This window comes from Frieseomelitta varia, unplaced genomic scaffold (genome assembly GCF_011392965.1).
Source record: "Frieseomelitta varia isolate USP_RPSP 00005682 unplaced genomic scaffold, Fvar_1.2 scaffold_636, whole genome shotgun sequence".
Lineage (NCBI taxonomy): Eukaryota > Metazoa > Arthropoda > Insecta > Hymenoptera > Apidae > Frieseomelitta > Frieseomelitta varia.
The window spans coordinates 134,022-152,817 of NW_025110408.1; the positions used below are offsets into that span (position 1 = coordinate 134,022).

The window sequence follows — 18,796 nt, forward strand, 5'->3', positions numbered from 1 at the left end:
TCGCTTAATGACAAGCCTCATCGTTCCAGCTCCTGCAATAGCATATACTCGTGATACCGAACACTAAATTTCAGGGCGCCATTAATTCTGGTGCTCGAGATATTCCCACTTTAACTTTCCAAGGAAAAGGCGAGTATCAGGAGCACCGCTCTGCAGTGAGCGTTACCGTGCCACCTCCCACAACATCATATATTCCTGATACTTCATACGATATTTCTGCGTGAAACTAATTCTTGTTCTGGAGATATTCCCACTTTAATTCTTCTAGAAAGGGTCTTGTATCAGTAGCACCGCTGCATAGCGAGCCTCATCGTGCCACCTCCTGCAACAGCATATACTCCTGGTACAGAATACTAAATTTCACTGTTAGAATTAATTCTGATTCTCGAGGTATTCCTATTTCAACTTTTCTAGAAAAAGTCATGTATCAGGTGCATCGATGCATAGTGAGCCTCATCGTGCCATCTCCGACAATGCCATATACTCCTGAAAACTAATAATAAATTTCAGCGCGATATTATTTCTGGTTCTCGGGATATTCCCACTTCAACTTTCCAAGAGAAAGGCCAGTATCTGGAGCACCGCTGCGCAGTGTGCGTTACCGTGCCACCTCCCACAAAATCATGTACTCCTGATACCTCGTACGATATTTCTGCGTGAAATTAATTCTGGTTCTCGAGATATTCACATTATAACTTTTCCTGAAAAAGTATTGTATCAGGAGCATCGCAGCATGACGAGCCTCTTCGTGCCACCTCCTGCAATGGCATATACTCCTGATACCGAATACTAAATTTCAGCGCGACATTAATTCTGGTTCTCGAGATATTCCCACTTTAACTTTCCAAGAAAAAGGCGAGTATCATGAGCACCGCTGTGCAGTTAGCGTTACCGTGCCACCTCCCACAACATCATATACTCCTGATACAGAATAAGATATTTCTGCGTGAAATTAATTGTTGTCCTCGAGATATTCCCGCATTAATGTTTCTAGAAAGAATCTTGTATCAGGAGCACCGCTGCATAGGGAGCCTCATCGTCCCACCTCCTGCAATAGCATATACTCCTGATACGGAATACTAAATTTCTGCGCGATATTATTTCTGGTTCTCGAGATATTCCCACTTCAAGTTTCCAAGAAAAAGGCGAGTATAAGGAGCACCGCTGTGCAGTTAGCGTTACCGTGCCCACTCCCACAACATCATATACTCCTGATACCTCATACGATATTTCTGCGAGAAATTAATTCTGGTTCTCGAGTTATTCGCACTTCAAATTTCCTAGAAAAAGTCTTGTATCAGGAGCATCGCTGCATGACGAGCCTCATCGTGCCATCTGCTACAATGGTATACACTCCTGATACCGAATACTAAATTTCAGCGCGATATTAGTTCTGGTTCTCGAGATATTCCCACTTCAACATTCCAAGAAAGAGGCGAGTATCAGGAGCACCGCTGTGCAGTTAGAGTTATCGTGCCACCTCCCACAACATCATATAATCCTGATACAGAATACGATATGTCTGCGTGAAATTAATTCTTGTACTCGAGATATTCCAACCTTAATTCTTCTAGAAAGAGTCTTGTATCAGGAGCATCGCAGCATGAGGAGCCTCATCGTGCCACTTCCTGCAATGGCATATACTCCTGATACCGAATACTAAATTTCAGCGCGATATTAATTCTGGTACACGAGATACTCCCACTTTAACTTTCGAAGAAAAAGGCGAGTATCAGGAGCACCGCTGTGCAGTGTGCGTTACCGTGCCACCTCCATAACATCATATATTCCTGATACTTCATACGATATTTCTGCGTGAAATTAATTCTGGTTCTCGAAATATTTCCGCTTTAATTTTTCTAGAAAGAGTCTTGTAACAGGAGCATCGCTTAACGACGAGCCTCATCGTGCCAGCTCCTGCAATAGCATATACTCCTGATACAGAACAAGAAATTTCAGCGTGAAATTAATTCTGGTTCTCGAGATATACCCACTTTAACTTTCCAAGAAAAATGCGAGTATCAGGAGCACCGCTGTGCAGTTAGCGTTACAGTGCCACCTCCCACAACATCATATACTCCTGATACAGAATACGATATTTCTGCATGAAATTATTTCTTGTTCTCGAGATATTCACATTTTGAGTTTTCTAGAAAAAGTCTTGTATCAGGAGCACCGATGCATAGCGAGCCTCATCGTGCCACCTCCCACAATAGCATATACTCCTGATACCGAATACTAAATTTCTGCGTGAAATTCATTCTTGTTCTCGAGATATTCCTACTTTAATTTTTCTAGAAAGAGTCTTGTATCAGGAGCATCGCTGCATAGCGAGCCTCATCGTGCCACCTCCTGCAATAGCACATACTTCTGATTCGGAATACTAAATTTCAGCGTGAAATTAATTCTTTTTTTCGAGATATTCCCACTTCGGCTTTTCTAGAAAAAGTCTTGTATCAGGAGCACCGTTGCAGTGAGCCTCATCGTGCCACCTCCTGCAATAGCATATACTCCTGATACAGAATACTAAATTTCTCTATGATGTTATTTCTTGTTCTCGAGGTATACCCACTTTAACTTTCCAAGAAAAAGGCGAGTATCAGGAGCACCGCTGTGCTGTGAGCGTTACCGTGCCACCTCCTACAACATGATATACTCCTGATACCTAATACGATATTTCTGCGTGAAATTAATTCTTGTTCTCGAGATATTCCCACTTATTTCTTCTAGAAAGCGTCTCGTATCAGGAGCTCCACTGCATAGCGTGTCTCATCGTGCCACCTCCTACAATGGCATATACTCCTGATACCGAATACTAAATTTCAGCGCGATATTCATTCCGGTTCTCGAGATATTCCCACTTTAACTTTCCAAGAAAAAGGCGAGTATCAGGAGCACCGCTGTGCAGTGAGCGTTACCGTGCCACCTCCCACAACATCATATACTCCTGATACAGAATACGGTATTTCTGCGTGAAATTAATTCTTATTCTCGAGATATTCCTACTTAAGTTTTTCTAGAATACTTCTTGTATCACGTGCACCGCTGTGCCCTGGTTCTCATCGTGCCTCCTCCGTGTATGTCGTATGCTCCTGACACCCATTGCGATATTTCAGCGTGGAACTACTTCTGGTTCTCGTAATATTCCCGCTCGTATTTTTCTAGAAATAGCTTTGTATATGGAGCACCGCTGTTGAATTGTCCTATTCCTGCAACCTTCTACAGTTTCATATGTTCCTGATACCGAATACGAGATTTTAGCGTGAAACTACTTGTTGTTCTTGAGATATTCACGTTTGAATTTTTCTCGAAAAAGATTTGTTTCAGGGGCACCGCTGTTCAAGTGGTTCTCGTCGTGCCACCTCGACGTTTGTCTTTATCTCCTGGTACTAAATACGTAATTCGGTCTCGTGATATTGCCTCTTGAATTTTCGTTTCGTGATAGTTACTCTCTGTAATTTCCTTTTTGCTGTCAGGAGCATATGGCATACTAAGATGTGGCACGATGAAGCCCACTGCGCAGCGGTGCTTCTGATACAAGTCTTTTTTATGAAAAATTCGTGCGGAATATCTTGAGTACCAGAAGTTCTTTATTGCTGAAATTTCGTATTTGGTGTCAGAAGCATCCGGGGAGGTGCCACAATAAGGCCCATTGCACCGTGGTGATCCTGATACAAATGTTTTTCGAGAGAGATTCTAGCGGGTATGCGAACCAAATGTAGTCACTCGCTGAAATTTCGTATTTGGTATCAGAAGCATATGATGTAGCAGGTGGCACGATGCGGCTCACTATGCCGCGGTGCACCTGATACAAGACTTTTTCTAGAAAAATTTGAGTGAGAATATCTCGCGGGAGAATTATTTGTTATGTAAACTATTAGACTCCCGAACGTGGAATCATGGGATGACTAGGTATTTCGCATGAACATCGTGGGATTCGTGCGTCTTTACTTTAACTTGCCTGGATTTAGTTTTAGTTAATCATAACATAGTTAGTATCTGTAAATTCATTTTGAGCACATTCTATAGAGTAATACGCTTATTGCCATAATATATGTGAATTTTTGTTTTTCCTTTAAATATGTAAAATATTTTAAACCAATTATTACTTAGCTATAATTATTTTCAATTTAAACTTTGATTTGTATTTTAATATATTGTGCTTTGGTTTGCTCTTCATCGGTTCTTAAAATTCCTTTTGTTCGTTTGCATAATGATAAGATAAGATATTGTGAACAGTTATCAAAAGCAATTTCTTTTTTTTGTTGTATAAATTTGTTTTAAAGTGAAAGAAGGATGGATGGGACAAAAATGGGTTTCGATACGTAACAACTTGACCAGGGCAATCATTATTATTTGTGATACAATTACCAATTGCATTACTGCAATACAATTATAAATTCTATAACAAATAAATATGACTTAGTCGACTGCGAACACGATTTAGTTTTTATATAATTAAAGATGAATTCGTTAAACTGGAATAGAGCTTTTTCTGACACACATGCATAATAAAATTCATAATAAAATGTGCAACAATTTTAAATACTAATTTCGTGTTTTGTAATCTGGAGATACAATTAAACGTTTTGCTTGTATCATTTCACTTGGTATAATTATAGACGAACCTCACATTTCAGTATTGGAAGTTTGACAACACTGTAATGAGTCTCAAAAATCATATTGTTGGCGCGTTCATTTGTTCCCCAACTCACCGTTGTTTAAACATAGAGTACGCTAAAGAAAGTGGTTACAGTGGTTTTAAAGTTCTTTTTAGTATTTCGGTATTTCAGGTCACGGGCCACGATAGTTCGTAAGATGCAATGTCTATTCACATACCTCGTCTGTGGTCCACGGACAAAAAAGAACACGCATGCAAAATTATTATCTTGTTCGATCTCCATGTAAGAACAACGCGTGCGTGATCGTCACGTAAGCGTGGCATTGGGTTTTTCTCGGCAGCCATCAAATTTCGACGCGTGTTTAGTACGACTCGCTCGCTCATCGAATGAGTCACCAAGGCGAAATGAGTGAATGAAATGTCTCGCGAGCTGGTTTCGTAAGAACGCGAGCTCCACGAGTATGCTATGTGCTCGTTTCACACGTTTGATTGTGACGCTTGACCCAAGGAACTTGCATTGCACGCCAACGAATCTCTCCTACTTGCTCGAATTCTCACGTCACGTGTAATCATAATCGACTGATTCGGTCGAAGCTGTTCATTTTTATAAATAAGGATTACTTATTAAATTTTTTTAAATTTATTTTAATCATTTCTTTCTTGTTTTAAATTAATTCTGTTATGTTATATTTATGTTGAAACTCTATCTTGTTTTCTCGTTCTTTATAATTTCTTTTCTATCATTTTTATAAATAGTGAATATGTAGATACATTTAATTTAAAAAATTATAATAATTTAGAATGAAATTTATTACTAAATAGAATAAAATAAACTGAAATTTCCTAAATTTTAGTAAATTGTTGTAATGTTCTATTATAAGATATTATTATAATACGTAATATAAACTCAATATAAATTTAATATCGATTATTATAATCATCTGTGACCATACTATTTGTGTGTTAATAAAAAGGAAAAAATAAGAATTATCGAATGATGTTACGATTTATACCAGATTTGGGCATTATTCAAGTAAAATATCTCAAAATTAATGAATTGAATAATGTATTATCTTATTTTAGTTTATTTCAACATGGAAATGAACTTTCTCCAGATTATTTAGTTATCTTATTTTAGTACTACTCTAGTACTTTCTAATGCTTGCATATCAACACCAATTGCATCATGAATGTAAATTTCAAATAATTTTACAGTAAATTATTTGTCATTTTATTTGAGCAATCGAGTTAATTCAAATAAGAAATTACATGGAAGTATCGTACTAAATGAAATTACTTTCCCTATTTTGTGTCTAGTACAGTCATACAATATTATTAACATTAATATCAATACTGTGATAAATTACTTGAAAAAAATTCGTCATTTCAATTTGCCACTTTTTATTTCATTCCAAATGAAATGTGCTCAAGCCTGATTTTATAACGGTATAACGGTATGATTTTACAGAAATAGTATCGACTGATTCACAGACACTTCACAGACAGTGTTTATAAAAGTCAAAGGATGAAGCTAATTATAAAATAACGTGTAATTAAACGTTTGCAGCTCGTAGTTATGTTAAATAGATCGTAAACATGGATAAGATCGAAATATTTTTTACATATTTGTCCAGCGTGATTCAGAGAATGGGATTTCCAGCTCGAATCTAATTGGAAGTCCCCTCATGAGATTCTGGAATTCTAACTAGTGGTTCAAGGCATATGATCGGAACGGTGATCGTTGGGAATTGTTTATTAAATCACGCTGCTTCCGGTACGTGTCTGTCTCAGGTCGTCATTAACATGACGTAGGTGGAAACCTCGGAATGTCCAATGGAAAATCTCGAAACGATCGTTCTAGATCCAATGAAAATGATCAAGCTTTTAACATGCCACAAGTTATAGAATATTTTTCAAAGCAACGTAACTTGCTAATCGCAATTTTTTCTGCACAGTTGTTGGTTATGGCGTCATAAATGCGCAATTCAAACGCAGCACTCTTCGACTTATCATTACGTTCGATTTTTAGCTTGGTGTCAATGTTGAATAACAGGATTGCTACAGATACACTTTCGCTTCAAACTCTTGGTTAAAACTCTTAGCATTTATTATGGCGATAAATTGAAAATATAAGTATAATATAACATAATAGAACATAATATAAATATACATATAAAAACAAATGAAATTATTAAATAATAATAAATAAATAAAACTGTTCAATTGCATGCACATTTTACGACACAATATCGACACTTTACAGAGTCTCCGTTGTTCAAAGTATTATTCAATTCTTTCAGTTTTGAAACAAGTACAGCCCCGAAAGTTATGAGCGGAAATGTAAATAAAAATCGCAAACACGAATCGTGAAATTGTTAATCTCGCTTTTAATATCGCTTCTTTCATTTCACGGCGGAAATGTGAATAAAAATCGCATTTATTGTACGCAAGTTATTGAGTTTTTAATAAAAGATTTAATGAAAGATTCTCCAGAAAACAAACTGAAACCGCAATTGTTCTTTCATAGAAATAAATCACTCGGAGGAGCTTCGTACCTCTGTATTTACCTGTTAGGCGTCAATGGATATATGTAATTGCAGATAATAGCACGGATGACAATCATCAAAAAGAATTATTTATCACGGCAAGATAATCTGTCGTTCGTTCCTCGAGATATTATGATGATGAAAATTATTGTTTTCACAGTTCATCTAACAATAGAAATAGTTGTCGCATTAATTTTTCTCATGGGAAAACGAGATATACCATAATCATCAGCATATTTCGTGCAGTTTGAATTACATGAAGTGATAAAGTGGACCAGTCATTCTGAAGGTTTATTTCTCGCCCCTGGATTCAATCATATCAACCGGTTTGTATTTCTGGTTTGCATGATCACGGAAACACGTTTGTCAGAGCGAAAGACAGGGTCTACGTGTTTCTTTTTTATATATATGTATACTTCTTACAATCGCTATTTCTGTTTCTTCCAAGTATCGAGACGATTTCAGAGAGATAAGATGATTGTTTGTTATTTTTAAAAATATCTTTAGAATTTTTCACGTATCTTTATTATACCTTTAAGATTCAAAATGAACGATTAGATCAATTTAAGAATGTATTTGGATTTTAATATGGATGTTAACATTTGGATTTAGATATAATGGTGACTCTCCATAAATATTCGTATTATATTTCACGTTCGCTATAACAAAAAAGGAGATCTATATGTTTCTTATACCTTATAATTTTTTCTAATTATAATTTTTATATTTTATATATAATTTATATATTTTTTATATTTATAATTATGATTTTATTATAATTTTTGTAATTTCTATTTCTGTTTCTTCCAAGTCATCTTCTAATCGAGACGATTTCAAAGATTTAAGATGATCGTTTGTCAATTTTCAAAACCTCGATATATTTTTGAAATTCAAAGTAAATTAAACAAATCCTTCTTTTCTTTGATTTGAAGATGAATTTGGATTTCAACTGGAGATAACTGCGACCAATGTCTTTCTTATCCATAAATATTCGTATTATATCTTCGATAGGTTAGTAATTGTTAAACTTGTCCTTGGAGATACGAGTTTGCAGATTCAAATGGAATCTGTAAAGCTACTTCATCTCTCGTAAAGTTTCAACAATATGCATCGACGTATTGATTTATCAATAGATTTTTATGCATTCATGAAACATTTGGAAAAGTATATAAAATATTTAAAATACAATACTCCTTATAATATTTAATAGGTAATTTAATTTTCTATGTAGATTCTATTTTTCAATTACATTTTCATAAAAATACAAAATCGTACAAATGTACAAGCGGTCGATAAAATTAAAAAAATTACGTATCAGAAACTCACGAAGGATAATGATAAATTGTTTAAATGAGAATGATAAACCTTTATGTGAGTGAATTCGAGTTTTGCAAGCTTGACTCCGACGTTCTTACGCAAAAGAATTTTGATGTCCGATAGCTCTCACCCACATATATCCTTGTCTTTAAAACTAGTGCTTACGTCAATAGCATTTCGGATTCTGAGAAAGAAAGAGAAAGAGGAGCGAGGAAGAAGACCTAGTTTGACGGAAGAAAAGAACAATCTTCCTACATATTGCAGCTCAAAAACAATTTTTAGAAAAGGAATTTGTGATATATAATGTGTCTTATTACTGTTAAATTATTTTACGATTATACGCAACAGATATATATATTTATTTATTTAAATTATTTGAATAATTAAACTGTTATATGTATCCATATTTAATACAGTGTATTATATGTACCCACATAATGCATATTATTATACATTTACAAAATATTCTAATAGTATTAAATAAAACATTACCGAAGAACTAACAGAAAATTAAATGGTAATTGTTAAATGTTAAATGACAAATTTATTGAAATGTTTAGTGTTTCAAGGAAATGAAAAACGTCTTGTAAATGTGATGAATATAAAGACGAGAAGAAAATCCAATAATTATTGGTAAAACATGTTCTCTACGACACAGAACGTAATTAAATTTATGAAAGATTTTATTTTTCAAATGGATATGAGAATTAAGAAACTGTCAACAGCAGTGTACGTATTATATTAAAATTTCGTCGCAATTGCAAATTAATTCAATTGAAGAGTTTTTAAATAATTTGTTGCTGATACTGCGCGAGCAGATACTGTCCTTGACCGAATATCGAGAGCCATTGGGCCATGATCATAAGATCACCTCGCGATTATTCGCGCGTTCGACAAACAACAGAAAATGGGAATTTCAAATCGGTGGGAATCCGTTTCTACATATCACAGTGGATTTTCCTCCGTGATTTTACAACGTTCCAATCTTTATTTTAACATCGGCTACTATAAATCTTTTCATCTAATATTTGCACAAAGAAACATTTATCGTCGTGAGAAGAAGATGTCATATTATTTTCAAATATTTTCTCATCGTCTCCTACAAAGAGATACCGCTATCAGAATTTTCCTGTATGCTAATGCTGTTACGTCAGCCATTATTTACATATAAAATTCCAATTATCGGCTATCGATAGACGTAGGAAGACACAAACAAGTTTCGCCGAACGTCACGAGATTTTATCGATCACTTCGACGAACTTTCCATGTCTTCGATCGATCAATTCTCGAGAGATATCAACGCACTTCTTCACAGCAATTCCGAAAATCAAAATTTCGACGGTAGCAACTGTCGAACAGATGTTATATGTGTTGTACTCGTTAATGACATACTTAAATACCGGATCTTTACGATTTTTTTCTAACTCTGCGACAATTTTATTACCTTCTCCCACGCACGACGCGTTACTCATAGTTATTAATTGTTTCGTTAATTCATCGACGAGACTATTGAGATTCCCAACAGTGAATTATTAAACACTGTTTCTTCAGCCAGTGTCTATAATTTTTTTTAATTTTAAATCTATCACCAGTTATATAACGATGATATAATGTCGAAGAATCTTCAATCGTATTCCTTCAGAATATTATGACATTTATGCTGAATTTTTAAAAATAATCAGCAGAAATTATCAAAATTTCATTGGCCAGATAATATTTTGCAAAATGTTTGTAGATTGTCTCTTAAAATTACTACTTTTCAGCTTAAGTTGTCGCATTAAAATTTCCTGACATGCAAAATTATTTTCAAAAAACTAAATTTAAGTACTTGTTTCAGAATATAATATCTCATTCTTCCATCAAATACACTCTTTTTTTCAAAGAAATTACTATCAATTTATGTATTTTCGAGGAATTGCCTCTTACAACATTTATTTTTGATTAGCTAGTCATATTCTGCAAAATATTTGAAGATCGTTGCCTAAAATTATCATTCTTTTTGCCCAATTTTCCGGTATCCAGAATTATTCTCAATAATTAAACACTTATTTCAGGACATAATGCCTCGTCCTTTCATCTTCTATCAAATACTTCTCAAAAAGTTATTATTGCTATACCATTTATAATACTATTGATAAGTTATTCCTTTATCTTTGACTAACTCTAGCCATACATTCTGACTAAGATTATTAATACATTTTCAGTCCGAGCCATTAAAATTTTCCAATGTTTCAAATTATTTTTATATTCGTATATTAAGACGTTCGTTCATTCACCTTTTCGAGAAAATCGTCCGAGGACCACACGTGTTAAAGGCGTCGTGTCTCCCAAATTACCAGGATTTTCCCCGCTTTCTTCGATTGTAGTAAATCTTAGTAAATCGATAAATGCACCAGCGTGAAAAAATGGGAACCGGTTCGACGAAGCGATTAGACCTCGACAGTGTCAGCCGTAGCCAGCCGGCGTAAGTTTTGTCCTCAGCCTACGAAATTATTGTCTGTCAGTGTTTTCCGACGATCGATCGATGGAATATTTGGACGATTTTCGAAAGATCCGCAGGTATCACCGACGACGTTTCGATCGAAAATTTCGATCTTATATCGTTTCGAAATAAGAAAGGAAAGAGAATGGGAAAAAGTAACGGTCAGCAGGGAATAACGATCATTTATTGACCGACGTAAAATCCCCCGGTTCATCGTATATAAGTTGTTGTCTCGTTCAACAGTTTCAGTCGTACTTGACTCTTCGACCACGGCGATTATCAATATAAAGCAGCGGCGACGGTCAGCAAGACAAGGTTTCTGTGGATTTCGTGTATTTTCTTCGCACAGTGCAGAGGAACATGCGATCTCTTAAGTGTTTTGTGCCAGTGTTGGTACTCTTGTACCTGGGAAGCTCGTCAGCAGAACCTGGTGAGTTTTTGTCGAGTATATTTGGACCTCGTGTACTTCCGGTTCTTAAAATGAAGATTAAAGGTGATGAAACAGAATCGGTCCGAGAATTAATTATCCAAAGAGTGTCTTAGAAAATACGCTCTAACGTTCTTGAACGCAATTATTCTCGTCCTTTAAGTGTCTTAATTTTGTAGTCTCTTTTCTTTCTTTCATATTTTCGCAAGGAACTTAATTGTTTATCGTACATTTAGAAAATGAATAAAAGTACACTCTAATTTTCGTTCTCTGAGTGTTACAATTTTATTTGTAATTTTTCTCGGAATGTTTTTCAAGAAAAAGGAAAGAAACTATGTTAGCATCTAATTTAATCCTTTCCTATTGGTTACTTTATTAAAACTTAGGCGTTAATTTTATTTCACAGGCGTGCTCCTAGATTTAATAAAGAATCGCAAACACGGTGTGTTGGATCCATTGGGTCTGTTATCTAAGGAACCACAGAGCTCGAGCAATTCACGTTCGTTCGGGTCCAATCTGCAATTAGGAGGACTCTCGATTTCGAGCAGCATAGCCACCTCCTCAGCAACGGCTCAAGGCAACGGTGTTGCAACTTCCAACGCGAATTCCCAGTCCACCGGGGGAGCCTCTGCGAAGGCTGACGCCAGTGCATCTGCCCAAGGTAGTTTTTAATATAAAAGAATACTATAATAATCGTTTAACAGTATTTTAAAGAACATTTCGCGGAACGAAATATTCTGTGCAGGCAGATATTTTAAATTTGACATCCTTTTATTACAAGCGAATGTCTACGTCGAGCATCTTTCTCGTAGTCGTAGGAATTCTCTTATGTCAGAAGCGAGATTCTTCAACAAGAATCGTTGTTTTGATCGCCCGAGCGTTGTCTCGATCGCGTAAAAAGCGTTGAATTTTCTTTGGGCGTAGGTTACGCCGGTTCTACAGGGCCAGATTATAATTCTAACATCGGTGGCGGCGACTACGGTCCGACGAGCTTCCAAGAATACGATAACGCCGACGACGGTTTTCAGCCGATCACGAACGCGAATCACGGTAGTAATTCTGGCGCGAACGCCGTCGCAGGCGCCGGTGCAAATGCTAATGCGTACATCAACGCAAACTCGAACGCCAACGCGAATTCGAATGCCAATGCCATCTCTAATAGCGGTGCATCACCGACCGGTTATTATTCCCCTCAATACGCTCCGGCCGACATAGTTGCCAATACGAACGCGGATGGTAAAACTGCGTTGAACAATGGCGGAGGTGGCTATTACACCCCTGGAAGTCTTCAGACTAATGCGAACGCAGACGCGAAGGCAAATTCAATCAGCGGATCGAGATCTCCCGGCGACTACTATTCTCCTCCCGGACGAATTCAGATCACTCTCCGCCCGACTGTCGATGCAAATGCGAAATCGAATAATATCGGCGGTGCAAGATCACCGAGCAGTTACTACTCTCCGGGAATCATCCCGAGCAATACAGGTGTACAGGGCAATTTGAAAACGGACAGTGGCGCGGGATTGCCGATTGGCTATTATTCTCCAGGAGGTGTTCAAAGCAACGCGGTCGCCGGCGGTAGTGTCGTTCTCGTTCCTCAAATGCAACCACCTAAACCAGTAATCGGTTCTCCATATCCTTTCGAAGGGCACGATCGTGAGATACAAGTGATCTCTCTGCCTGACATGTCACCTGTACGTCCTTATCCTCCTCCTCCTCCTCCTCCTCCTCCTCCTATGGAGCATCATCACAGACGTCCCCAAATAATCGTCCATCCGAAGCCTCCAGTTCGACAACCCCCGCAGATCCCTCGTCATCCTCCCAACAACGGAGAGGTAATACCAGTGATTGTCGCGGACGAACCACCGCGCGGTAGGCCGAGGTATCCACGACCTGGTCGTGGTCCAGAACCCGACGTCATCGTGATCGTGGTCGAGGAGTCGCCGCAGCATGGTCAAGGTGAGCTCGCTCGAACGAAAGTTGGATGGTGTACAGTTGACTCGCATCTGTTGTACCGTGTACATGTGGTTAAGGAGCACACGGTTTCACGCTGGAGAGGAGTGTCGATCGTGATCACCGTCGATTTAATTGCACTGTTGATTTAATTGTCGCCTGTAGTTTCACTGAGTGTGAAAGTGATCGATAGATCGCGATGTGTAAATGGGCGCGATGACGCATCGATGCACTGACACATCTTGTAAAAGAATATCCCTGCTTGGAAGATCGAGGAGATTGTTGTCCCTGTTTTGTACCTCGAATCCATACTAATGTCCTCGAGACACCCGTAGAGTTTGTATGAATTGTTAATAATCCAGAGGAGATGAGGTTCCGTTTTACTTGTGTCTTACGTTGATTAACATGTAGCGTTAGTATTTGTTGCAGCCTGATATGACAGTAACCTTGGAAAATTAATTACTTTTGGTGAAACTTACGTTCAAGAGAGGCAGCTCCGATGATCTTGACTTTCACAAATGTTGCCAAGAACACTTTCCTGAATAACAACAGGTCGCATGTTTATTCTCTAACAAGTTATTAATTATTAAAAAGAAATCCCAAGAGGAGATTGACTTTGCAATAAGGTTGATATTCGTCGTAATATTTAGTTATTACTAAATGAAATTTTTTTATTAAACTGATAGACATACTACCCCCCTCAACTAGGAATAATTAAAACAAACCTAATTTAATATATCTCCGGGATAATTCAGACTACTTTAATTGTTCTGAATTTAATTGATAAGTTACACGATAAGTTAGGTGAGGTTTGGATTGGTTTAATTGGGGCTAGGGTTGCAGTGGAGATTTTATATTTGAGATTTCATACAAATATTTCATATTACATATATCATTACATAATATTTCAAATATACATATATCAATCTTATAGTAAAATATTTTGTATATAGTTTATATTCTGTAAATATTGTTTGTTGATAATTTCTTAATATAAAACTAACCTCCTGAAAAATTACCTCAGGAGTATGTCTTTGACAATATACATACATACGTGAAGGTCATCGTCATCCCCTAGACGTGAGTTTTACCTTACTTTTAAATGTTGAAGCACAATAGTAACATTTATGTGTCACTTTTGCACGTATTATAAATTGTTTTCACGATTGATTCATGATAAAATCATTTTCGTTTAACTTATCGATATCTTTCTCCAGCAGGTGGGTCTGGAAAGGGTGGCTACTATCAACCAAACGGCTATCAGCCCAACTATCCGACTGGCCAGGCAGGATCCAACGCAAACGCGAATGCTAATGCCATTGCAACTGCAAACGCCAATGCCAACGCCAATGGTGGCCTCAGTGGCGGTTATTCCGGACCTTCAGCTCCTGCTCAAGGATCAGGATACTATCCAGGAAGTGCTCCGACCTCTATCGGAGCAAGCAATCCCTTCTTAAGTGGATCTTCTCAGGGAAACGCCAACGCAGCCGCTAATGCTAATGCGAATGCTAATGCAGGAGCCATTGCCAATGGAAATGCGTATCCAGGAACATCAGGGCCAGCTCATAATGGAAACTATTACCCAGGCAGTTCCCAAGCTCCCATTGGAACGTCCAATCCATTCCTGTCTGGTCACCAAACTCAAGGATCGCCAAATGCAGGCTCCATTGGCAATGCAAACGCTGGTGCGAACGCCGTTGCAAGTGCTGGCGCTAACGCTGGAGCAGTTGGAGGCTCTCAAGGACAAATCGGTGCGAATAATCCCTTCCTCAGCGGTGGAGCCCAAGACGGAGTTTCTCACGGACTTGGACATTTCGTGACACATGTAAACCCGACAAATGGCAATAGCGGAGCGACAACTGGAGTTAAAGACGTTCCTGCAACATATCCTAGTCAGGGTAGCGGGCTAGGAAATTATGGACCGGTTGCAGGATCAGCGGGTGCTGGATCTGCAGCAAATGCTGGGGCAATTGGAATTGGCGGAGGATACAATCTACCGATTGACAAAACTCCTGTAATCGGTACTCCCTCAAAGGGTGCCCCAATCTACGGACCTTCTGGACCAACTTATGGTCCTGGTGTCAGTGGAGTAAGCAAAGCTGGTGCTGGAGCTAATGCCGGCGCTAGTGCTAATGCTGGCGCTAGTGCTGGAAGTGTTGGAGGAGCTGGTGCTACTGGAAGTGGCATTGGAGGTACTGGACCTGCTCTTACTGGATACGGCAGTGGACAAGGTGGAGCTGGTGTTGGTGCTGGAAGCACTGGCGGTAACTACGGTGTTCCAATAAAAGGTGTTCCCATTTATGGAACCCCTGGACCAGCTTACGGTCCTGGAGCTAGTGGAATAAACAAAGCTAGTGCTGGAGCTAACGCTGGTGCTGGAGCTAACGCTGGTGCTGGAGCTAACGCCGGCGCTGGCGCTGGAAACACTGGATTTGGTTCTGGAAGTGCTGGAAGTGGCATCGGAGGTACTGGACCTGCTCTCACTGGATACGGTAGTGGACAAGGTGGAGCTGGTGCTGGTGCTGGTGCTGGTGCTGGAAGCTCTGGCAGTAACTACGGTGTACCAACAAAGGGTGCTCCCATTTATGGAACTTACAGTCCTGGAGCCAGTGGAGTAAGCAAAACTGGCGCTGGTACCAATGCTGGAGGTGTTGGTTTCGGAGGTTCTGGACCAGCTCTTACTGGATACGGTGGTGGACAAGGTGGTGCTTCCGCTGGAGCTAATGCCAAAGCTACCGCATCAGCCAACGCAGGAGGCACTGGTGGTTATGGACCAGCTTTTGGCAACGGTGCTACCGGAAACTCTGGAGGAAACGTTGGAGCTACTGGAACTGGAAATATTTATGGCGGTCCAAGCAACGTTGCTCCTATCTACGGAACGTCTGGACCAACTGGAGCAGGTTCGACAAGCAAATCTGATGCTTCGGCAAACGCTGGAAGTAGTGGATCGGCTGGAATCGGTGGATCTGGTGGCTTTGGAACTGGAGCTAGTGGATATGGAGGATCTGGATCTGGTGGATTTGGAGGATCTGGATCCGGTGGATTTGGAGGATCTGGATCAGGTGGATTTGGAGGATCTGGATCCGGTGGATTTGGAGGATCTGGATCTGGTGGATTTGGAGGATCTGGATCTGGTGGATTTGGAGGATCTGGATCCGGTGGATTTGGAGGATCCGGATCTGGTGGATTTGGGGGAGCTTCCGCTGGTGCCAATGCAAAAGCTGAAGCTTCCGCTACTGCTGGATCAGGAGCTGGATCCGGAGGTACATACATTTAGTTATATATTTTTTACATTCTCGCTTTATTAGATTCGAATTGCAATAGATGCTTGTACTTATTTTCATACTTAACACTAGATTTACAGACATTTCTAGTTTTACAAACATTCATCGACCTATAAAATACACATTTTCTTTTAAAAAAAATTGATTCATTCAACTTAAAAAGATCCTAATTATACAATACGTATTTATTTATTTAATGGGATAAGGATAAAAATATCATGTCACATTTGCTTTACACATTTCGTGTTTCATTCGTGATTGAGAGTCATTAGAAGGATGAAGATTAAAGTTTTCAACAATCTTGTTAGCTACATTAGAAATCCTTATATATTAACAAACACTATATTCATTCAGCAGGCACGTTCAATTTTATGCATTCAACTTTACCAGGAAATAATCTAGTGTTAATTGACATCTTCAATAATAACTTTTAACAAGGAAACAATTGCAATTCAGAAATAATCGTTGTTCCATCCTAGAGAATGATAAGCTTCCAAACTTCTTTAACCACGCATTCATAGCTTTACATGCCTAACTTGTTTATTATTTGCTATTGCTTTCATAGGCACGTCCGCCAGTGCCGAAACGACAGCATCGATTATGGTCAAGGCAGTTGAATCAGGCTTGGTCCTAATTAAATGATTACGTCTCCCTTCCTCAGGCTCCAGCGCTGTTTCGAACGCCAAGTCCAACTCGTACACCAATGGAGGCTTTGCTAGTAGCAGCTCGTCCGCTAAATCGTCCGCCTCCGGAAGCGGAAGAGCCAGCGCGAATGCACAAGCGTCTAGCCAAGCATCGGGATCCGGTGACAGTTCTGCTTCCAGCAACGCCGCCGCCAACATAGACACGAGAAGCATGCTCGTCTTCAATTAATCGTCCGATTCCACTTATTCGAACCATTTAACCATGGAAAAGACAAAAGAAAAAAAAGAAAAAAAAAGAAAAAAGTCGAACATCATGGATTGTGCCATCACTCTGAAGGTTTTAGAACATTTCTGATGCGCGAGCACGTGACTCGTACACGTGGCACAGCTTGCAAGATCTGAAACACACCAACAAGTCAAGAGTTAATGATACATCGATCAACGATGATCGACTCATCGATCGCCGATGCAAGACGATTAGAATCACGACGAGAATCGTGATATTGTAAGAGAGATTGAATATAAATTGTAATTGTAATTGTGTGTTTCGCGGTTTTGCTCGTTACGCAACGAGTTTTATTGCGCCTCGTTCTTCCTCACAAAACAAACGTGTATACCATCGGAGGTTGTCGAATCGAGCTGTTTTATTTTGTAAAAAAGGCGAATTTATTGTCACTTGTGATATCCTTCTTGCCAATATATGAAGGCGAACGTTCTCCGTTTGAACCGAACTCTTGATGTCTCTCTCGGTTTCTGTTAATGTTAATATCGCGTATTACGCTTGTGTTCATTGACATAATTGTCTCGCCGAACCTTGTAATATCAGTAGGTTTAGAAACTTTTCAGAGTGTCTTCCTCGCTTTTGTTTTAATCTTCTCGCGCAGGTGAATAATACTCTAATCATTACGTCGATGTAAAATTAGCTAGACCCGTTTTAATGTTACTATAAGTATATCCAGAGCAGATAGAACGTTATCTTTTGTGGCATTATACGCATAGTTTAGAAGATGTTTTATTTTAATTGTAAATTATGGTAGCACTGAAGTTCGAGATAACGTTTTATCTGTACTTGAACGACATTGAATTATGTTGCAGCGCTCTAATTATTATCGTTGATAATAAGAGACAATTTTTATATTAGTTCATAAGCAAATGAATGGCATTGTGACCTCCTGTGAACTCCATCGGACAAGAGTATAGTTCATTTATCGATTATTTGAAATGATACATATAACACTGTGTTTCATAGACAAAATACATATAGATCATTGGCAACGAGTAATAACTTCTGTTTATTCTTTTCTTTGCGATCGGCGAATTTTAACGAAACTCGAATTTTTTAGATTTTCTGAATCTGAATACCATGTTACTAAAAATTATGAGTCTAAAGACAACAAATGTAGAAAATCTTTCCTGTATTTCTCTAGTAAAATTTTTAAATATCTTGTCATCTGGATTCGAATATTTAAGTTCAAATTTCAGCTTGAATATGAATTTAAATATAATCGAATTGAATTTGAAT

At 38.4% G+C, this 18,796-nt stretch overlaps 1 protein-coding gene across 13 annotated transcripts; it reads left to right on the top strand.

Moving 5' to 3' along the window:
* Nucleotides 1–11,200: 11,200 nt before the first annotated feature.
* Nucleotides 11,201–18,556, top strand: LOC122534753 (fibroin heavy chain-like). 13 transcript variants are annotated; one of them, XM_043665694.1, is made up of 6 exons: nt 11,201–11,396; nt 11,800–12,054; nt 12,318–13,352; nt 14,564–16,448; nt 16,530–16,609; nt 17,292–18,556. In XM_043665694.1, the coding sequence occupies exons 1-6, from the start codon at nt 11,327–11,329 to the stop codon at nt 17,501–17,503; spliced, it is 3,537 nt and encodes a 1,178-aa protein (XP_043521629.1). In that variant the 5' UTR covers nt 11,201–11,326; the 3' UTR covers nt 17,504–18,556. The 13 variants fall into 13 exon arrangements, with proteins under 13 accessions (XP_043521629.1, XP_043521626.1, XP_043521628.1 ...); XM_043665691.1 differs by having other exon boundaries at nt 14,564–16,391; nt 16,434–16,609; XM_043665693.1 differs by having other exon boundaries at nt 14,564–15,937; nt 16,010–16,609.
* The last annotated feature ends 240 nt before the right edge of the window (nt 18,557–18,796 follow it).

Excerpts from the sequence above, each read along its gene's own strand:
- LOC122534753 (XM_043665687.1), top strand. The coding sequence starts at position 11,327 with ATGCGATCTCTTAAGTGTTTTGTGCCAGTGTTGGTACTCTTGTACCTG. Across the intron at positions 12,055-12,317 it reads CGCCAGTGCATCTGCCCAAG|GTTACGCCGGTTCTACAGGG; the intron begins GTAGTTTTTAAT and ends CTTTGGGCGTAG. Across the intron at positions 16,610-17,291 it reads ATCAGGAGCTGGATCCGGAG|GCTCCAGCGCTGTTTCGAAC; the intron begins GTACATACATTT and ends TCCCTTCCTCAG.